At 48.8% G+C, this 23,461-nt stretch overlaps 1 protein-coding gene across 1 annotated transcript in view; it reads right to left on the bottom strand.

The window, feature by feature from the left end:
* The window catches only part of MEGF11 (multiple EGF like domains 11), a 247,921-nt gene that overhangs the window by 178,236 nt on the left and 46,224 nt on the right, over positions 1-23,461 (bottom strand). The window contains exon 4 of the mRNA XM_023220801.3: positions 18,932-19,024. Coding sequence (XP_023076569.1) covers positions 18,932-19,024 — 93 coding nt within the window. The remainder of the gene's footprint in view (positions 1-18,931; positions 19,025-23,461) is intronic.

A 23,461-nucleotide genomic window follows, 5' to 3' on the forward strand; every position in this document is an offset into this window, starting at 1 on the left:
GGAACAGGAACAAGAGCTTCTGTGACTCAAAGGTCACTAGCCTGGGCTGAGAGGTCCTTGGGGCCTCTCAGGGCAAGGGCAGGACCTTATTCATCTCCATATGCCCAGAACCTAGCATAGTGTCTGGCACATGGAAAGGGTTTAAGAAATGTCTGTTGAATGAGTGGATGAATGAATAAACAGATGGATATATGCATAGATGGACAGATGGATGGAAAAATAAAGGGATGGATGGATGAATAGACAGATGGATGGAATGATACGTAGTTGGACAAGGGGATGAATGGTTGGACTGGTAGACAGAATGGATGGATGGATGGATGGATGGTTGGATGGATGAATGGATGAATGGATGGATGGATGGATAGATGGATGGATAGATGGATGGATGGATGAAGTTCCTCATCTGGAAGGATTGTCTCAAAAGAACTTCTCAAGCAGGCAACCAAACCTGATAATCCTGTCATGTTACTAAAGATCTTCGTTAAAAAAAAAAAAAAAAAAAAATACCAAGTGGCATAACTATGAGAAATAGCTGCTTCTAATTGGGCTGAATTATTCTGGCCATATAGTAGACATATTTTCATAACTTTATTAATTATTCAATTTGAGGCCATTTACCCAGTCTGCCAGAACGGGCTTTCCTTATTAGAGGGTGACAGATCCCCCAGTTCTGCCACTGCCTCTGTTGCTGTGGCACTGTTGAACAGTGACTGCCTGCTTGGGGACCACGCCGTGGTCTGAGGACTGGATGTGGAGGGCATGGCTGCTCCTGAGAGGCAGGCTGGGAGTCAGAGATGTCAGGGGGCAGTAAGGCTGTACCAGGATATCTCCCTGGCGGCACCAGGAAAGGCAGAGAGGGATCAGGCCAGGACATGTCCAACCTGGCCTCTGTGGGTCATCTTCTGCCCAGATCCATTCACCAACTCTTAATCACAGCAATCTCCCCCCCATCCAATCTGTTTCCTTCCCAACGCCAAGATAGCCCGCCGTATGTTCTTCAGTAGCCTCCAGTCAGGGATGGAGGAAGTAGAGCATTGCCCAGTTGCCCAGAGGGACTGGGCGGGGCTCAAAGGACAGATCAAAGCCTTCAGCATCCCCTCTCTTCCCATACCTAGGCCCAGAGCTGGTCACATGCTACTTAGGAGAAGAAAGAGTTAAAGGGTTGCCCACCAGGAAACACTGCAGAATGAGTAGATGAAAAATAAGCCTTTAGGGGCTCCCCATGCCCACAGAATAACGCCAGAGCCCCTTGGGCTGTTGGTGTGAGAGCACCATGCCATCTGCCCTGGCCCACCAGTCCAGCCTGGCTCTCACTCCTCTGGGTGCCTCCGCTTCAACCACACTGACCTGCTTAGCACTGGCACCTTTGCTATGTGGGTGGGCCTGCCTGGAGCACCCTCTCTTTCTGTATCTGATGACGGAAACCTCACATCTCATCCTTCTTTGAGCTCTGCTTCTACCATGTTTTTAGCATCGTTCCCATCTCTCCACTGGATATGATCTCTGCTTCCTCTGAAGGACCAGTTTGACTCCTGGCCTCATATTGCAATTCTTGGGGCATGTGTCTGGCCCCCTACTCCCCATAGGTGGGAAGCATTGGAAGATCACATGATATGGCTTTGAATTCTCTCAAGCATCCAACCCAGAGCCCCATAATCTTCCCTAGTCCCACTTCCACCTCCAGAAGGAACAAAAGACGTGATAAAACAGGAGAACAAGTCCACCAGATTCCATGTAACGCTGTGCTTAGTGCCTTCCATGTGCCAGGCGGCATGAGGGGCTCCAGGTCACAGAGACAAGAAAGACGTGGGCCCTGCATGAAGAGGTCTCGGGGATAGGGGTGAGAGGGAGGCAAACACAATCAAACCATAACCACCCAGGGCGGCAAGGACCGCATGGCCACGTGCAGAGTTGAGGCCCCTGGGAATCAGGGAACCTTCACAGCAGGGGGGCATCTGTGCTGGGCTTTGACAGCAGAAGAGCAAGGGGTCAGTGGGTGAAAGAGGGCAAGGGTGGGAACGATGGGAGGGAGATGAGGTTGAAAGCCAGGCAGGTGCCAGATCCAGAGGGGCCAGGAAGCCCTGGCCAAGGAGATGAGCACTTCCCAACAGGCGACAGGGAGCAGGGACATGGGTGTGGCCCAGTTGGCATTTCAGCAGCCTCCCCACCTCCCAAGTGTGGGAGGGGTTGGGGAGGGAAGGCAGAGGGCATCAACCAGAGTTTCAAGGGTGGTCTCCAGGGACAGACTGCCTGAGTTCAAATCCTGCTCCTGCTGCTTATGAGTACCCTTGGGTCAGGTACTGAACCTCTTAGAGCCCATTTCCTCATCTGAAAGATGGGGATGAGAGTAATGAACTACTTTCTCTAGGACAATGTGTAGAGGAAGCACTGGACGAGTTAGGAAAGAAGCCTAAGCAAGAGCAAAGCCCAGCCCCCTTCCCTGTCAGCCTCAGTGCCACCTCCTGCACAGCCCTGCATCGTGGCGGAAACACGCCCCAGTGGAGAGCTCACACTTGCAGCGGCTGAGTGACCTTGGAGGGTGACTAGACTTCCCGGGCCTCGGCTCCCTAACCCCACCTTATGGGGCTGCGTCAGGATGAAAGGAGGTCTACAGGGGCCCGCAAGTGGGCCAGGTGGGCCAGGGCTGACTGGTGCTGACCTTCTTGGGGGCAGGGCTCCCCAGTCACCAGGCCCCTCTCTGGCCGGGATGAGATACACCTTCTCCCTCTCCTTCCCCTCAGAATTCTAGGCACATCGTGCAGGCTGGTGGGAGCAGGTGGGTGCAGCTCGTGAGTCCGCTCCTCGAGACCCTGCCCGGGGGCTGCAGCTAGAAGTGCAGGTCCTTTTCATGCCTGTGTGGGGCTGGGGAGGGGTATCTACCCGGTTGCCAGCACGTGCAACAACGCCAGTTGGGCTCCTGCCACTCTATTCTGTTTTTGTCACATTCGAGGCGGGATCTCCACAGCTCCCCTCTTGCCAGTTCTCGAGACTCCCTGTGTGTCATTTATTTATTAATTTTGTTCTCAGGGAGCAGATGGCCGGAACTGAGTTAGGCAGAACGTACCTCCCTCCCCACCTCCAACACCCCCGAGCACGCAGTTCCCTCACAGACCCCAGGCTACCCTGTTTCTGGCTTTCTCAAGTCCAAAAATTCAGGAGGAACCACACATGCCAGGGCCCTGCCTCACCCCTACCTCCTGCTCAGATGTGACTGGCCCTGACTGGCCCCAAATTTTCCCTGGTCTGAGGGGCAGTGGGCAGCAGGGAAGAGGTGAAACTCTGGGAGCTACCCTTTCTCAAAGATGGGGAGAGCAGTGGCCCCACACTGTCCCCTGCCCCATGGCCTGCCTGCCTTCCTGCCTGTGAAGGGCAGGAGCTGGGGACAGAGCTGGGCCTGGGATCTTTTTGGGGGAACAGATGAGGATTCTCAGGTCTCCCCTCCTTTTCTGGTGGGCATCTGTTGTGCTGAACCCCTATCAACTCCAGTGGGGATGGCACCAGGTTCAAGAGGCCACAGAAGAGACCCAGAAACAGCCAATGAGACATGGGGTTTTACTGGGGGCCTTATATGCAGAGAGCCCAGTGGAGGGCTGGGCAGAAGAACCGCAACTGCTTGTAAAAGGCATGCAGTTGCTATAATGTTTCCACTGAGCACCCTAACAACCTCCACCTGGGACCTTCATTCCCTCCCCCACCCCCACCCCCGCCCTCCCCACTCCCCACCCAAACTCAGGGCTCAATCCCTGTACAGCCAATGTTCCACCAAACAGGCCGACGGCTCAGATATTTCTCATAGACAAGGAACGAATCTCCAGGTTGGCCACTCTCAGATTCCCTAGCTCAGAACACACATTCAGGTGTGTCTGCCATACAGGGTCATTCTTGGGGTGCACTGAGGTGATTGCTATCAGGTGCATTTACCCGGCAGCAGCATCACAGGAGTATGAGTGGGTGGAGGGTAGAGATGGGGTGAGGAGGACCAGCTGCCTGTGGGCCGGTGTTCTGGGGTCTCCGTGGGCTGCCCCTACCTAGCCTGATCCTCATCCTGACAAAGGTCTGGCCTCCCACGAGGGCAGTGTTCCCCAGCACCTGCTTCTTCTCCTTTCCCATCTCTCCTGGGAGGCACCGTGAAAGAAAGGGAGCATGGGAGAGAGGAGACTCACCCCTCTTCTGGCTCCCAGAAGAAGCAACATCTCAAAGAGGAGGCGGCAGAGGCTGGGGGATGTGACAGCCAAGGGTGGAGAGATGGACATCAAGGCCAGCAGACCCAGGTTCTTGCTGTCCCTCCCCTGCGGCCTGCAGCCCCCCAGGACTCGGGCTGGGCGGTCTCTTACCTGTCTCATGGTCTCTTTCAGGCTCGAGCACAGGCTCCTCACAATTGAGTCTGTCCTCACACTTCTGACCCCATGGCCTCAGACAGACCCAGCCCTGACAGTCACCAGATGCAGGACCGCAGGCCATCATGTAACCTCTCTGTGCCTCAGATTCTCTTTCTAAAAGGGGGACTGCGGCACACACCTGGCTCCTGCCTTCCACCACCCTCCCATGCTGGCTTTCCCAAGCCATCCAGGTCCCCTTCCCATAAAAGCAGAGCCTTTCCTCTCCAGCCTCCTCCTCCCTCCTCCTCTCTGTGCTGGTGGTTCTGGCTTCTGCTCAAAGTTCTTGGAAGATGGAGGCTATGCTCTCCTCATCTCCAAACCCCCAATTCAGTCCTGAACCCTGGGTTCACCACATCTGGTGACTGTCCGGGCTGGGTCTGTCTGAGGCCGTGGGATATGAAGTGTGAGGACAGACCCAATTGTGAGGAGCCCGTGCTCCAGCCTGAAAGAGACCATGAGACAGGTAAGAGACCACCCAGCCCCTGAGTCCTGGGGGGCTGCAGGCCACAGCGGAGGGCAGTGTTGGCCTTTGAGAAGTGCTCAGTAAATGTGTGCACCAAGGGGAAGTCAAGGATGTAGAATACTGAGTCAATGAGGCCGGTGGTCCTGGCTATTGAATTTCCTTTTGTTCAAAATTAGAATTCCAGGGTGAATAGCAGCTCCTCTTACTCATAAACCTTGAAAAAGCATTTGCTGCTGAGTACACAGCTCCCTTCTGTCCTTATCACGGTGACTGCGACCCAGTGTGCGGGGCTGACACAGAGCCCACCATCCCGGGGAGGCCCACAGGCACACCAGATGCCAGCAGAAGGCGGCCCAGGCGGGTCTGCGAGGGGCCGCGGGCTGAGCAGAGCTGCACGCGAGGAACAGTGAGTGTAATTGCTTTGTGGTGATTCATCTGAAGTTGCTTTAACCTTGACAGCCGGCTCAATGCAGTGAATAAACAACTCGAAAGAGAACTGCGGCCTCCCAGCTGGCACAGCGCCCTCTGCACACCCACTGCACGCATGAGCCATGCCTGGACAGCATAGGGCTCAGCAGGAGCTCCCACCTGGAGGGGGCGAGGATGTGATCACAAGGCTGCCCCATCCCCCTCATGCCCCACCTCCCTACCTCCCCATCCTCTCCAGGTCTGGGAATGAAGAGAGAATCAGGGTGGCCATGAGCAGGGCAGCAGGGACGGGAGATGTCCTCTACTAGGGAGTAGCGGGGAAGTCACCGGGGCCTAGGATTAGGTGAGCCAGTCCTGGACTTTGACTCCTTAGAAATAAAACATCATGAGCTGTCGCAGTGGAAATAGCCATGATCACCTTCCCACTTTCTTTTTTCTTTTTTTAGGTGAAGTCTCACTCTGTCATCCAGGCTGGAGAACAGTGGCACAATCTCGGCTCACTGCAAGCTCTGCCTCCTGGGTTCAAGCGATTCTCCTGCCTTAGCCTCCCAAGTAGCTGGGACTACAGGCACCTGCCACCATGCCCGGCTAATTTCTGTATTTTTAGTAGAGACACGGTTTCACCATGTTGGCCAGGCTGGTCTCGAACTCCTCACCTCAAGTGATCCACCTTCCTCAGCCTCCCAAAGTGCTGGGATTACAGGTGTGAGCCACCACGCATGGCCCTTCCCACTTTAAAGATGAGAAAACTGAGGCCCACAGAGAGGAAAGGACCAGGGTCCCCCAGGGCAGAGCTGGAACAAAACCAGCTTTCCTGTATGTTAAGGCAGAGGACTTCTGCTATGAACTGAATGTTCAAGTCCCTCCTAAATTCATGTCAAAACCCTAATCCCCAGTGTAGTGCTGTGTGGAGGTGGAACCTGTGTAGAGTCTGTGGGAGGTAAGCAGTCCCCTTAGAGGGCACTGATATAAAGAAGAGACATGAGGGACATGACCCCCTTCTCCACTCTGGAAGACACCGTGAGAAGGCAGGTCGTCGCCAGAAACAGAGTCAGCAATAACCTTGGTCTCGGACTTCCGAGCCTCCAGAACTGTGAGAAACACATTTCCGTGGAAGCCACCCAGTCTACGTGATTCTTTTTACAGCAGCCTGAACTAACTAAGGCAACTCCCACCCCTTCAGGGGCAGCATGGAGCTAAGGAAGAATACACGTTCTGGGTTCTGATCCCAGATCTGCTGCTTTATAGTTGGGTGAATATCAGAAGTGACTCCACCTGCCCGAGCTTTGATTTCTTCGTTTGTGGAACAGAATAACACATATGTCCTCCCCAGGCTGCTGGGCAGATAAAATGGGACAGTTGGCCAGGCGTGGTAGCTCACACCTATAATCCCAACACTTGGGAGGCTAAGGGACAGGGGAGGGGGGCACAGATCACCCGAGGTGAGGAGTTCGAGACCAGCCTGGCCAACATGGTAAAACCCCATCTCTACTAAAAACAACAACAACAACAACAACAACAACAAATATATATATATATATATATAAATTAGCCAGGTGTGGTGGCGTGTACCTGTAATCCCATCTACTGGGGAGGCTGAGGAAGGAGAATTGCTTGAACCCAGGAGGCAGAGGTTGCAGTGAGCCAAGATCATGCCACTGTATTCTGTATTCCAACAAGACAGAGCAAGACTCTGTCACAAAAAAAAGAAAAAAAAAAAACAGGTGGGGGGTGGGGAGGGACTGTTTATGTGAAGCATTTGCACACAGCGGGAGCACAAATCGCCATCACCTTCCTCCTCCAAATTGTGGCCCCTCATCGTGTTTCTTTCTTCCCGCCTCCCTCCCCCTCTCACATTCATTCTCCTTACTCCCTTGCTGGGAGGAGCCCTAAAGTTTTGGCAGTGGCCCTTCTCAGCTGACCCATGTGGTGGGCCACACACACCCCCATCTGGCCCTGCCCATCTCCTTTTGGGACCCCTCACCTGTCCCAGGCCAGGAGCAGGGACCCAGGCCCACATCCTATACCTTTGCTTTGCCCCCTGTGTCCTGGGCTACCAGGCTGTGGTGTTGCCATTTTCACGAGAGTGTGTCCAGGGGCCCCTGAGACAGAGACACTCCCTGATGTACTTTCCAAATCAGGCAATTGGCAGGGTTGACATCTCTGGAAATCCCCAATCGCAGTGCCTGGTCTGACCTGTAGTCATGGGTTTTGGGGCTATACCACCAGGCCTCCCCAGAAGCTTCCCATTTAAGGTATGAAGGTCGAGATCATTTTTTTGATTTTTCAATAAATGCAAATTGCACATTTCATTCTATTATAAACTTGTATTTGTTTTACCATAAGGAAATGCTTAAACTATCAGGTAACTCATGTGCCATTACATGGTAAAAAATTTAAACTTTGTAGCTTCAAGAGTCTGTAGCAAAAGTCTTTTCAATAAATAGTATTGGGGAAACTGGATATGCACATACAAAAAAATGAAATTGAACCTTTATACAAAAATTCACTCAAAATGGATCAAAGACCTACATGTAGGAGCACACCTATAAAACTCAGAAGAAACCACAGGGGGAAAGCGTTATGACATTGAATTTGGCAATGATTTCTTGCATATTACATTAAAAGTACAGGCAACAAAAGAAAAAATAGTTAAATTGGACTTCATCAAAATTTTTAAAAAAACTTTTATATATCAAAAGACATGATCAATTGGCTGAGGTAGGAGCATTGCTTGAGGCCAGGAGTTTGAGAACAGCCTGGGCAACATAGTGAGATCCCGTATCTAAGAAAAAAATTTAAAAAATTAGCCCAGCATGGTGACACATGCCTGTAGTCCCAGCTACTCAGGAGCCTGAAGCCAGAGGATTGCTTGAGCCTGGGAGATCAAGGCTGAAGTGAGCTATGATTGTGCTACTGCACTCCAGCCTGGGTGACAAAGTAAGTTGTTGTCTCTAAAAAATAAAAATAATGTTTAAAAAGGACACTATCAACATAGTGAAAAGGGAACTCAGAGAATGGGAGAAAATATCTGCAAATCACGTATGGTCGCGTGTTGCTTAACCATAGGGATATGTTCTGAGAAATACATTGGTGGGCGACTTTGTTGCGCAAACATCATAGAGTATACTTGCACAAACCTAGATGGTACAGCCTACTTCACACCTAGGCTACACCATCTAGTTTGACTATTATCGTATATGTGGTCAGTCACCTACCCAAACGTCATTATGTGGTGCGTGACTGTATCTAATAAGCAGTTAATATCCAGAATATATAAAGAACTCCTATAACTCAACACAAAACAATCTGATTAAAAAATGGGCAAAGGGTTAGGGGATTATGGCAGATGGGAGGCAAGACTAGATTGCAGCCCCAGACAATACGGCGGCTTACATTGTGAATTTTAGCTCCAGATCAACTGCAAGAACAAACCAGCAATCCCGAGAGGAACCTCTGAAGGAAGCAGACTGCTCCTGCAGGACCCGGGAGACACCCCAAATACTGTGAGTGCCCCAACTGTGGAAGTGGGAAAGGGAGATCCTCCTCTCCCGAACATACACCCCCACTGGAGAGGCTGAAGTTTGTTTGTGGGAGAAGTTTCTGACTTTACACAGGGGTAGAGGAGGCTGCAGAAAGGCTTGGGAGTCCCCAAGCAGCCCATTCCTGCCTGGCACCACAGGGATCTATCAGGAGTGTGGACAGAGGAGCAGTGGGTAAAACTCCACAGAGAGAAGGAATTCTCTAGTAGAAGTTTGTAACAACTTGATGGTGCGAGAAGCCTCCTGGCCATAACTTGGGGGAGGGCGCAAATCGAATCGGGGTGTGCAGACTTCACAGGCGGGGAAGAACTAAAGCCCATGTCTTTTGCAGCTGGGAGGCAGATAGCCTTGGGCAAGTTTTCAAGCCTGTCTCGCCCTACACCTGGAAACAGACTCTGGGCTGTTGCGGGAAGATGGGGGGTGGCGGGGTCGGCACACCGTGGGAGTGAGGCTGGCCCTTTGATTTGCATGGGAGCTGGGTGAGGCCTGTGACTACTGGCTTTCCCCCACTTCCCTGACAACCTGCATGACTCAGCAGAGGCAGCCATAATCCTCCTAGGTACACAACTCCATTAACCTGGGAAACTCACCCCCATCTCCCACAGCAGCCACAGGGAGACCCACACAAGGAAAGTCTGAGCTCAGACACACCTAGGCCCACCCCCACCTGATGGTCCTTCCCTATCCAACCTGGTAGCAGAAGACAAAGGACATATAATTTTGGGAGTTCTACAGCCCCATCCACTGCCAGTCCCTCTCCACACTACTATAGCTGATGCTTTCTGGAAAGCGCCACCTCCTGGCAAGAGGCCAACCAGCACAAAAATACAGCATTAAACCACAAAAGTTAAGGACCCTCATGGAATCCATTGCACCCCCTCCGCCACCTCCACTGGAACAGGCACTGGTATCCACGGCTGAGAGACCACAGACAGTTTACATCACAGGACTCTGTGCAGACAACCCCCAGTACCAACCCGGAGCTGGGTAGACTTACCAGGTGGCCAGACCTAGATGAGAGGCAACAGTCCCTGCTGTTTGGCTCACAGGAAGCCACATCGATAGGAAAAGTGGGGGGGGGGGGGGGTACTGCATCAAGGGAACACCCTGTGGGACAAAAGAATCTGAACAACAGCTTTCAGCCCTAGTCCTTCCCTCTGACAGAGCTTACCCAAATAAGAAAGAACCAGAAAACCAACCCTGGTAATATGACAAAACAAGGTTCTTCACCCCCCAGAACAATCACACTAGTTCACCAGCAATGGATCCAAACCAAGGAGAAATCCCTGATTTACCTGAAAAAGAATTCAGGGGGTTATTAAGCTAATCAAGGAGGGACCAGAGAAAGGTGAAGCCCAATGCAAGGAAATCGAAAAAATGATACAAGAAGTGAACGGAGAAATAGTTAAGGAAATAAATAACTTAAAACACAATAAAAACTTCAGGAAACTTTGAACACACTTTTAGAAATGCAAAATGCTCTGGAAAGTCTCAGCAGAATCGGACAAGTAGAAGAAAGAAATTTAGAGCTCAAAGACGAGGTCTTTAAATTAACCCAATCCAACAAAGACAAAAAAAAAAAAAAAAAAAAAAAAGAAAGAAAGAAAATATGAACAAAGCCTCCAGGAAGTCTGGGATTACGTTAAATGACCAAATCTAAGAATAATCCATGTTCCCAAGGAAGAAGAGAATTCTAAAACTCAAGAAAATATATTTGGGGGAATAATCAACAAAAACTTCCCTGGCCTTGTGAGAGACCTAGACATCCAAATACAAGAAGCAGAAAGAACACCTGGAAAATTCATCGCAAAAAGACCTTCACCTGGCCACATTGTCATCAGGTTATCCAAAGTTAAGACAAAGGAAAGAATCTTAAGAGCTGTGAGAAAGAAGCACCAGGTAACCTATGAAGGAAAACCTGTCAAGTTAACAGCAGATTTCTCAGCAGAAACCCTACAAGCTAGAAGGGATTGGGGACCCATCTTCAGCCTCCTCAAACAAAACAATTATCAGTCAAGAATTTTGTATCCAGCAAAACTAAGCATCATATATGAAGGAAAGATACAGTTGTTTTCAGACAAACAAATGCTGAGAGAATTCGCCATTACCAAGCCACCACTATAAGAACTGCTAAAAGGAGCTCTAAATCTCAAAACAAATTCTGGAAACACATCAAAACACAACCTCTTTAAAGCATAAATCACACAGGACCTATAAAACAAAAACACAAGTTAAAAAGCAAAAACAAAATCAAAATCAAAGTACACCGGCAATAAAGAAGAGGAGGAATGCAATGGTACCTCACATTTCAATACTAACATTGAATGTAAATGGCCTATATGCTCCACTTAAAAAATACAGAACCGCAGAATGGATACCAACTCACCAACCAACTATCTGCTGCCTTCAGGAGACTCATCTAACACCTAAGGACTCACATACACTTAAAGGGGTGGGAAAAGGCATTTCATGCAACTGGACACCAAAAGCGAGCAGGTACCTATTCTTATATCACACAAAACAAACTTTAAAGCAACAGCAGTTAAGAGAGACAAAGAGAGACAAAGAGACATATTATACAATGGTAAAAGGCCTTGTCCAACGGGAGAATATCACAATCCTAAACATATACGCACCTAACACTGGAGCTCCCAAATTTATAAAACAATTACTAATAGACCTAAGAAATGAGATAGACAGCAACACAATAATAGTGGGGGACTTCGATACTCCACTGACAGCACTAGACACGTCATCAAGACAGAAAGTCAACAACAACAACAAAAAAACCATGACTTTAAACTACATCCTAGAACAAATGGACTTAACAGGTATATACAGAACATTTCATCCAACAACCACAGAATACACATTCTATTCAGCAGCACATGGAACTTTCTGCAAGATAGGCCATATGATAGGCCATAAAATGAGCCTCAATCAATTTAAGAAAATTGAAATTATATTAAACACTCTTTCAGACCACAGTGGAATAAAACTGGAAATCAACTCCAAAAGGAACCTTCAAAACCATGTAAATACATGAACATTAAATAACCTGCTCCTGAATGAGCATTGGGTCAAAAATGAAATCAAGATGGAAATTTAAAAATTCTTCAAATGAAAATAATGACACAACCTATTAAAACCTCTGGGATACAGCTAAGGCGGTGCTAAGAGGAAAGTTCATAGCCCTAAACGCCTTCATCAAAAAGTCTGAATGAGCACAAATAAATAACCTAAGGTCACACCTCAAGGAACTAGAGAAATAAGATCAAACCAAATCCAAACCCAGCAGAAGAAAGGAAATAGCCAAGACCAGAGCATAACTAAATGAAATTGAAACAACAACAACAATAAAAAATACAAACAAAAATGTAACAAAAAGCTGGTTCTTTGAAAAGATAAATAAAATTGATAGATTAGCAAGATTAACCAAGAAAAGAAGAGAGAAAATCCAAATAACCTCACTAAGAAATGCAACAGGAGATATTACAATTGACACCACTGAAATACAAAAGATCATGGAAGGCTACTATGAACCCACTTTTATGTACATAAACTACAAAACCTAGAAGTGATGGATAAATTCCTGGAAAATTACAACCCTTCCAGCTTAAATCAGGAAGAATTAGATACCCTGAACAGACAAATAACAAGCAGTGAGATTGAAATGGTAATTGAAAAGTTACCAACAAAAAAAACTCCAGGAGCAGACAGAGTCATCGCAGAATTCTACTAGACATTCAAAGAAGAATTGGTACCAATCCTTTTGACACTATTCCACAAGATAAAGAAAGAAGGAACCCTTCCTAATTCATTCTAAAGCCAGCATCACCCTAATACCAAAACCAGGAAAGGACATAACCAAATGAGGGGGCCAGGCGCGATGGCTTATGCCTGTAATCCCAGCACTTTGGGAGGCTGTGAGTGGATCACTTCAGGTCAGAAGTTCAAGACCAGCTTGGCCAACATGGTGAAATCCCGTCTCTACTAAAAATACAAAAATTAGCTGGGCTTGGTGGCATGTGCCTGCAATCCCAGCTACTACTCAGAAGGCTGAGACAGGAGAATCACTTGAACTTGGGAGGCAGAGGTTGCAGTGAACCGAGATTGCACTGCACCCCAGCCTGGGCAACAAAGCAAGACTCCATTCTCAAAAAAAAAAAAAAAAAAGGGAGGAAATTCCGACACATGTGATAGCACAGATGAACCTTGAGGACATTATGCGAAGTGAAATCAGTCAGTCGGAAAGGGACAAATACTGTATGATTCCAATTATATGAAGCACACAGTAGTCAAATTCAGAGAGACAGAAAGCAGACTGTTGGTTGCCAAAGGCCAGGGAAGGGGGCAATCAGAAGTTAGCGTTCAGTGAGGACAGAGTTTCAGTTGGGGAAGCTGAAAAAGTTCTGGAGATGGATGGTGGTGATGTTTGCACAACAATGTGAATGTACTAATGTTACCAAACTGCACATTATAAATATCAAATATAAAATGAGTAATTTTATGTTATGTATCTTTTACCAGGACTTTTTTTAAAAAGAAATTTTAGCAAACACTTAGTTTGAGAAGCACTGACCTCAAGGGTCCTGAGCTTGTTTAGGAGCGTAGGCATATTTCTGAGCTGGTTAACATTCTATTTTAATCTGCAGATAGCTTAAAGCCAAGTCGGCCTGGGGTCCCACACACCATTCAAGATGAGAACATGCTGGACTCGGCAGAAGCTACAGCTGGTGATGGCCCAGCTTGGTTCTGGCTGCCTTCATCACTCAGGCCTGCTCTGTAGTCCTGTCTTGTGCCCAGTGACTGGGGAGTAGGGGAGCAATTCTGCAAGATGGCAGGACAGTGTGTACCAGGCTTTGACTTATCCTGCACTTTGTCCTAAGCGCGTGGATAAGACCAGTTTGGTGGAATACACAATAATGTGGAAAATAGAGGGAAACGGAGGAGCAGGCTTCTCCCTCATCTCTACCCCAGGCCTTCTGGAGGGGAGGCACAGGCCCAAAAACAAAATGCCATTCTGTAGCCTGGAACCCAAAATGCAAAGCACCCTGGGATGGGAGGCAGAGAAACGGGACCCAGGAAATACAATAATTAAATCATACAATGAAAGCTTAAATTTCCAAGTTAATTATTGGGCATCATTTATAAAAGTTAACAGGGCATATTTAATTTAGGAATTGGCTCACGTCCTTCTCCGTACAGCTGAAATTTCATAAATGAAATATACTGGATCATTGCCCAGTGAGGAAATAAAAGTTATGAATAATGTTTCTATCTCAATCATTGTCAGTGCTTTAATATTCCTAATTACTTTAAAAAACTAGATATTCAATATAGGAAAACTTTTTTCTTTTTATCTCCACTTGTGAGATTAGTGCAATTTAATAAGAGTCACTCTGTCGTCTTTATTCAGTATAAACTGACATTTCATCCTTTTACTCTTCATTATTATATGGGATGGAAGTTTATGACCAGGCAGGCAGCCACTCCATTTCCCCGTAGTGGTCCATCTAACAGCCCAGAATTATCTGATAGTTGGTGTGTCAGCCCACCAGGCAAATCAGTATCATCTCTCTTCCTTTATGGAGCAGAAAGAAATTAGTCCAGGCCTTTAAAAAAATCAGCGAGGGGGTTATAAGTCAGTAAAAGAATGAGAAGTCCCCACCCCCACCCCAGTACTAGATTTATCCCCTTCACTGCTGTCAAAGTCATAAATCCCTTGGCAGCCACAAAGGGCAGGGCAGGGTAGGGGCAGGCAGTCAGATGATGGATCTTCGTAACCCTCCCTGCCACTTCCAGGAATTTATCCTAAGAAGAAATTGGGACAAGTGGGCAAAGATATATGCATAAGAAGAATCACTGCAGCATTTTTACACAGGGCCACAATCCAGAAATCCCTAAAAAGTCCAAAACGTGTTTTAAAAAATTCAGCACCAAAATCCATTTAGAGGCAAAATCTGCATGAAACTGATTTGATGTTATATATTGTTTTTATGTCACTCGATGTGATCAGTCATATGTCACTTCAGAAATACCACTGTTTCACCCAGGGTGCTGCCCAGACCCCATGGGGGCATATGTCACACACAACATACTCACCATATGCTTTCTAAACTCTGAAAAATTATAAATTCTGAAGCCAACAGGCCCCACGGATCTTGGATAAAGGATGGTGGGCCTATGACAGTGAAGAATCAGAAACAACCTCAATGTCCATCAACAAAGGACTAGTTAAATGCATGCAGTAATCCATAGAATGAAATTCTGCAAGGCCATTAAGAATCTAAGGCAGATTCACATTTATTGACAAGAAAATGAGTGCATGACGTAAAGTTAAATTTAAACAGCAAGTTATAGACTAGCACACATCTTTGATCTAAATAATAAAAGTTATATCCAGATCCAGCTCAATGTGCAAATGTATAAAAGAATGGCAGGAAGGATAAGCACCCAAATGCCAGCAGTAGTTATCTCCGGAGTGGAGAGTTAACCTTTTTTGTCTAACTTTTGCTACAGTTTGATTTTTCTTTTTAACATGAACAGGTATAACTTTAAGAACCAGAGAGGAAAAAAACAAACAAGAACGATGCTTTCAATTAAACAAAACCAAAGCTTCTCTGAAAGGGTGTCACACGACAGACCCCATTCAGTGATCTCCAGAGACCACACTGAAGTGGGACCAAGATACCTGTCTCCACAGATTCGGGCCCACAAAGACCCTAAGGCACTGCAGAGAGCACACTGGCAGACAGACCCCAATAGCATGTAGCAAGCCGGCTCAAATTACTTGGGGAAAGCTGGTATCAATTTGTGCCCCATGGCTGACTCCTCTATCTCCACAATATCTCAGGGCCACATCTTTTAAGCAGAGCTCACATTTCCCTGTGAACAACCATGTTTTCTCATGACAGATCAATTTCAACATTGGGCTATATTAACAGAGGTTGAGCATCCAGAAGGAGGGAGAATATAATAATTAAGAGTTCAGGTTCAGGATATAGGTTTTTGCTTGGGTGATAGTTCCAGACGTAGCATTGACTAGCTGTGTGTCTGCTGGAAGTTCTTTAACCTCTGTCTGCTTCAACTTGCTCCTTTGTAAAACGGGGCTAAATCACAATTCCCATACTATAAGTGCGTTGTGAAAATTAAACAAGTAGATAAGTAAACAAAGCACTCAGTGCATAGTAAAATTCAATATATAGTAGCTATCTCCACTCTCATTTTTCCATACTGGTCACACCAAGCTTGCAGTTGTGTGCTCAGATCTAGGAGTAAACATTTAAGAGGAATAAAGGCCACAGCCAATGGAGAGAAACCAGATGGGAAAGGTAGTCCAGACGACATCATGTGAGAAACAAGGGAGCTTGGAGAAGAAACACCTGGGGAGGAAAATGATCACTATCTTCTAATACCTGAAGGGTTGACCCATTAGAGAGTGTCTGGTTTCTTCTGTGCAGCCTCAATGGCTATTATCAACTGCTCTGAGATGACCATTTCTATAGACACAGACTGTGATCTTGTCCAGTGAGCTCCTTGGAAGAAATTCCAGGGACAAGGAGCATCATGGTCATCCACCACCCTGCCCTGGACTTTATTATGAGCAAGAACCAACCAGTAGAAGCTAAAAGGTAGGTTTCCACTGCAGAGAAGGGAAAACTTTCCAACAATGAGAATGAGCTTCCATAAGAGGTAGTGAGCTCCTTGTCAGTGGAAGTATTCAAGCAGAGGCTAGAAAGCTCTTAGCAGAGCATCTACACATTCAATGCTCTGAATGACACTGAAGGTGAGAATCTATGAATTCCAAACAGGGTTGGAACCTCTTTTAGAACTTCCCATGGGTTCAACAGCACATGCCTTTGAGTCGATTCAAAGCTCAATGACTCATGGCTCTTCAACCCATGAGGGTGTATTTAATTGAGAGGAAAGAGCTTTTGGGTTGCTTAGCACCAAGTCTGGTGACTGAATCGGGGGTGTGGGGGCGTTAAATCAGACAGTCTAGCTCTGTGCTGTAAATAACAGGTCTATTTCCTGGCTTGCTTGGTAAATTCCCTCTGGGGGCAAGTCATACTCTAAACTGCCTAGTCCTATTAATCAAATGCCACCTTTGTTCCATCTCTTTCATTAGGCCAGAACCCTGAAAAGATACAGACCATGTCTAAAAGACCCTCCAGGGCTCTCCCCACGGCCCAGTACAGTCCCGAGCACAGAGCGAGCACTAAACACAGTTACATTCATTGGTGGTTTCTATACACTCAGGGCCCCAGGGGACCCAGGCTGTATTTCAACCACTAATAGGCTGCCCTCAGCATTATAGTCCAGCAGTGGCAGGCAGACCCATCCCAGCAGGACTGACCTACTCCAAGTCAGATACTCCTTCCTCAAAGATTCCTTGTAAGCCAAGTTACGCAAAACAAAACACAGGTAAGTGGGGGAAAGCCCAGATATTTTACCCAATGTGTTCTGCAGCTCAAGTTGACAGAAAGACTGGTTGGACATTTTCCTTTATTTAGCTCACCTGTGCCTCAGTTTACCTTTCATTGTCTGGCCCTGTTTCCCAGTCATGGCTCACTCAAAGCAGTAGAACAAGTGGAAGGAGGGGGCCACTATGGTCACCGGAGGTCCCAACACATTGCGGGGTTTCTTGGATACCGCAAACAGACCATGGACTCCCTGAGCCAAGAGAATCACCCAGACTCAAAACAAAACCACATACTGCCTTTGGCCAGAATGTCCTCATGCACTGCATAGACAGAGAGGCTCCAGTCAAGGCCTTTGGGAAAACAAACAAACAAACAAAAGCATAACTAGATGTTTCCACCACAGCGGAGGGAGTAGAAAAGGGCAGTGACACCACACTGGGCCCACATGGACCCAACATTCTCCTCTCCAAGTTTTCAAGACTATGGTGGTCAGATATAGAGCGAGCACTAAGCACAGTGACATTCATCAGTGGTTTCTATACACTCAGGGCCCCGGGGGACCCAGGTTGTATTTCAACCTCCAATAGGCTGCCCTCAGCATTATAATCCAGCAGTAGCAGGCAGACCCATCCCAGCAGGGCTGACCTAATCCAAGTCAGATACTCCTTCCTTAAAGATTCCTTGTAAGCCAAGTTACGCAAAACAAAACAGATGGGGAACATGGAGGTGGCTCCCCAAGATGGACAAATAATAGGGCTTAGATGCCTAGTGGAGCCACTGGCTATCTTATCTAATCAGGTCACCAAGAAGACTCTACTCCAACTCAAAGCAGGAAGAAATTTGGGCTTCAGCCTTAGTCAAGGCCTCTGTGAAAACCAAATAAGACCGAGATATTAACCAACCCTTGACTGCATAATGTGCCAGTGGATAGGTGGTCATCCGCAAATATTTGGGGGCAATAAACCAGAGGGGAAGGAGGATTCATTTTCATCTGTGTTCTTGGCAGAGAATTCCCTGAACAGCTGCCAGGTAAGCCGCACCCTCTTGGTGGCCAGCCCCACAGTAGAGACAATGCACCATGCCACTGTGGGTTACTGGGCCAGCCCCCAGAGCATCCACATCACCGCAAGTTCAGTAGGAAGTCTTCCCCGGAAAAGGTGAACCATCTACCCACAAAAATGTAGGAACACAAGGACCTACCCTCACGAGTGTCCTGTTCTAATTTTGGGGACACAGAGATATCCCAAATGTCCACCAGTCTCATAAATCAGTTCCCCTGAGCCTCTGTGGGCACCCACAAAACCGAGCTTTTGGAGCAGCGAACCTGGGGACCAGGGCTAGACGACGGCGACCTCCTCAGTGTGTACTCCTGGGCACTGTGTCAATTTCACATCAACCACCAAAGCCCATATCTACAGGTGTTCCATCAAAAGTCACAGTTCTCCAGATGACCGCACAATTCCATAAACATACAACACACAATGCCCCCACAGACCCCTACAAATCATCTCTCAAGTGCCACCAGGTTTTAACTGCAGGTACACCTCCTCCCTGATGTTCAGACAGGCTCAGGCAGCCCATCCCAAGTCGCCCCAGCACAACACAAAAATGTAGCATGCACACACCACAACCCACCCCCCTAGCAAGTCAGAGCCAGGGGTCCTCCTGACCCCCAAACCCCAGACTCACCGCTAGAGCAGTCGGGCCCTCCCCAGCCAGGCTCGCAGTGGCAGGTGTCCGGGGAAACGCAGCGGCCGTGCACACACTCCTCTGTACACAGGGCTGAGGGGACATGAGGAGAGAGAGGAAGAATCAGAACAACAGTGAAAACCAACCATCTGGTCAAGGAGCATAATCCATTTTGTCACAACTCCCTGGTGCCCAGGGATGCTCACAACGCATCACTGGCTTGGGGGAAAATCAAGCTACACCTGACCTGAGTCATTTAATTAACTCCAGAATGGATCCTACAAGAGTACATTTCATCCCCAGCCTCATTTCCTAAAATGAAACCCAAGCTGGAGAAGTGGTAACGTCGTTGGCTTTTCGAGAACATTTCCTCCAATGTTTAACAACAGAGACCTCCGCAAACCTCAGCTCCTAAATCCACACCCCTGCTCTTTCTCCATCTGCTTAGGAAATAACCTGTCCTTGCATCTTCTGCTTTCCCCAGTTTCCTTCTGCAAAGGCCCCAAAATGTATCAGCCTGCCTGAAAAGAAGGTCCCTTCTCACTTTTCCCCCCCACCTTTCTGCCGTCCTCCCCAAATATCCCTATTTTGGGGCGCTCAAATGTCAGCAAATCTGCAAAGTACACACATGCAGAGGAAAAAATCAACAGCTAATTATAAGAAAGTAATTAAGAGAGACATCCACGATGATGATAATTGTAATTAGAAAGTGCCTGGCAATTTCTTATCACGCAGTTGAATGCTGCAGCCTCCTGAGGTGGGAGGTTACAGCGGCAGGCACTTTCCCTCAACCACTCTGGTGCCGAGGCTGACTGACAGCAGTTTGAGGAAGGGAAATTATTTTTCTCTGTCTTTGACAGAATCCACATTTCCTCAAGGTCATCTTTTGCTCCTGAAAGATCTGCCCCACCATCTAAGCCATCAGGGACGGATTACAGAAAGCCCCCATGTGCCACCTCCCCCAAGTCTGAAGGCTCAGGGAATCAGCACTTACCATCAACCCTGTCAATTTCTTAGACCAGATCTAGATGTGTGTGTGTGTGTGTTTTTTTTTTTTTCCTGAAAGCAAGGGACTTCTCTCTGCCCAGTACTGGCCTGGGCTAGGGAAGCAGATGGCCCCCTTTGGTGGCCTCCCACCCACTGCCTGGCCTAAATGCCCACTAGGAAGATGCTGTTGGGTTAAACAACAAGGCTCATGTAATGACTGGTGTGGTCCTCTGGCCCCTCCTAAGCACAGAAACTGACCCCAAAGCTGCTGCCTTAGCTTTGCCCAGGCCCCAGGCAAGGTAGACCCCAGAAGAGCCATTTCACATGCCCCACTGGTCAGTGGTCTGGAGTCAGCCTGTCCACTGCAAGGCTGGGATGTGGTGCGTCTGGAGATCCCTAGCACCTGGGTCCTTCTGATTGCTACAAGTAGCCTTTGGGCAGGGTTGTGGCACTTCCCCAGTGCTGGAGCCCCACTCACTTACAGCCCTGGGAAGCAGCTAACCCAGTGTTGGAGAACCCAGTGGGCCTTGACCCCGGGGACCAGCTCCACTTAGAACCACAATGTGCTGCTCATGCGGCAGCTAGCAAGACTGTCACTCCTGCTGCCTGGGCTCCCACTGGACTTTCCAAACAAGCTTATATGAGTCAATGCCCCCAGGACACACCACTGTCCATCCTCTGGCTCCCCATGGGATGCCAGCCCCTCAGCCCAGCCAGCTCCCAGCCCTGGCCTCAGCTGCTTCCTTTCCCTCATCCCCACCCTGACAGGCTGAGGTCCCCGCATGCTCCACAGCTGGACCCATCAGTGTTACAGCTTGTCATATGAGCTCACTGACACCGCCAACTGCTTTCTGACTGCAGAGAGCAGGACCCCGATCCCTGGGGTCTCTGCCGAGGGTGGTGAAATCAAGCAGTGACTTGCGAACCTGCTGAGTGTCAGGTCTCAAAGAGACTTAAGAGAAAATCATGTCCTGGCCCTTTGTTTTATATCTGGAGAAGCTGAAGCCTGAATGTTCACAGCCCCTTGTGCAGTGTGCGGCCTCTCAGTCAGGGAGGAAGGAGCTTGGGGTGGCTCCTGGAGCTAGAGGCCCCTGAAGGTGGAGAGAGCCCAAGGCTGTGGGGACTTCACATTTTGCCCAGGCTGGACATCCTCCCCCGCCCATATGGCTCAGGGGCTGGCGGTGGGGCCATTCCAGAGGGAACAGCAGAGGGGTGCTGTGACAGGCCCACAAGAGGGTCAGTGGTGACCAGAGACAGAGGGTGGAGGAGCTGCTTCAACATGCTCAGCACCACACAGGTTAGGGATAGGGTGAAGGGCAGATAATTTGAGAAGGAAGACCACCCAGTGACCTGCCTGCCCCCTGCTCCTGACCCTAGACACCCAGCCCATCCACTTACCTCCTGTGCCTTCTCCAAGTTGGGAGGGAACAGCCTTCTGGTGCTCTGAGCAAGCTCCACACTGCACTGCCTTTGCCTTTGGTCCCTTCCCGAAGCCCCAGAGACCAGCAGGACAGTCTGCAGAGCACCGCCCCCCACACTGCAGACACAGACCCCAGCTCAGTCCTGTATCCAGCCCCTGGACCCTGGCAAGGACCCTGTTAAGGCAGCAGCTTCAGGGTCAGCTTCTGTGCTATGCATGGAGGATGGTCATCCCACAGTCCCTTGGCTTGACCCTAGGGATGCAGGTGCATCTCCCTCCTTTCCTCATCATCCTGGTATTTTGCCTGCACTGTTTGCTTGTCAAAACCTCAATCCATTCATATTTCATAGGTGTTGTTTAGACAGTGTTGTTTGAAGTAGGAAATATTGATAGCAAATACCCGAGGCTCAGACTGCCATATTTGGCAATTGGGCCACTGCGTGTTTGGACACCTGGTGGGGAGGGGCAGGGGGTGCTGCGGGGAAAGTTTCCTAGGGAGGGTGGCGGTGGCCATCCCTGGTGCTGGGGCGGCAGACTCCAACGCCAGCAGCTGGCAGCCTGTCTCCAGAGGCCTGGGGTTACTCAGCTGCTGCTCCTAGAGCATGTGGGTCCCCTAAGCTCTTTCAGACCACAGACCCCCATGCCAGTGACTGCCTGGGAGGGGCTGGGTTAGGGTGCTGCCACCCTGGGCTCCTTCTTGGAAACTTACAACTCTAAACAGGGCGTTTTGTCAAGTCCCTCTTCACACTGCTGCATATCCATCTGCTGTCATGGACAGGGCGGCTGGATGGGCTCTGACAGCACCAGCTGTGTGATGGGTCAGCCACTCGTCCTCTCCTGGCTCCACGGAGAAATATAAACTACACTCTCACCACCCTGCCTCAGTCCTGATTCTGACCTCCCAGCATGCTAGACGCCTTCTCGGCAAGCAGCAGGATGTGCAGGGGTTGAGAACAGACTGCATCCAGAATGCCGGGTCTGGCCCAGGGGTGCGTCTTACCAGCTCTAGGCCTTGGATGAGTTACCTCCATCTCTGTGTCAGCCCCATCTGTTCAGTGGGGTACGGTGGCAGGATGGGCCTCACAGGCTGTGTGACGATTGAATGAGTTGATGGAGTGCCCAGAGCAGGGCCTGGGGTATAGAAAAGGCTGTGTGAACCTTGCTGTTGTTACTAGAGTCTCCTCGGCCCTGAGGACAGGCTCCTGGTGAGGTTCGAGCCTCTTCTACCCTCCACTCACTCCCGTCCTTCACAGAGGTCCTGGACACGCGACGGGTGGTCTGTAGGGAACTGCAGACAGATCCCTGGTTGGGGACAGTGCTGCTGGAGGGCAGTGCCATCTCCAGCCTTGGCAGGCAAGGCCAGGGTGATAGACAATGTGATGATCTGAGTTTAAATTCCACATCTGCCAATTACAATTACAGTTACAGGACAATAAACAATTAAACTTCCATGCCTCAGCTTTTCCATCTGTAAAATGAGGACAATAGTAGTGCCTACCTTATGGGTTGCTGCAAAGATTAAATGAAATAAAACACGTAAAGTTCTTAGACCAGTGCCTGGCATATAGGCACATAGTAAGTACTCAATAAGCATGAGATGCTATTGCCATCTCTCTCTCTCTCTCTCACACACACACACACACACACACACACACACACACGGGCTGTGGGATGTCTAACACAGCTGACAGCTGCTGCCATTTGTTGCCATTTCCTGTGCACTACCATTTTCTGAGCACCTACTATGTGCCAGACCTTAGGGCTTTCACACACACTCCCTCAGCCATCCTAGCACACGCTGAGGGAGGTAGCTATGTCTGCACTCTCTCCTTTGAGGATCTCCAGCTCCTGGGGGAGAAAGGCTGCTTCCCACTCCTCCTTTTTAAGCCCTCATGCTTTCTGGTACACAGTAGGTGCTCAATGCTTGTGAGCTCCACACTCACCTGCCCCAGGAAAGAATACCACAGCTCATGTGAGAAAGGCATGCTTGTTTTCCCCAAGCTCAACCTCAGAGCTTGGTCACAGAGAAGTCACCAAATCTGCAGACCTGTTCCTTGGCTCAGGCTGTTTATGGCCCTGTGGGACCAGGGTGATCAGGGATGTTGAGGATGGTGGTGCGGGGT

The sequence above is a fragment of the Piliocolobus tephrosceles genome, chromosome 6 (genome assembly GCF_002776525.5).
Source record: "Piliocolobus tephrosceles isolate RC106 chromosome 6, ASM277652v3, whole genome shotgun sequence".
NCBI classification, from domain to species: Eukaryota; Metazoa; Chordata; class Mammalia; order Primates; family Cercopithecidae; genus Piliocolobus; species Piliocolobus tephrosceles.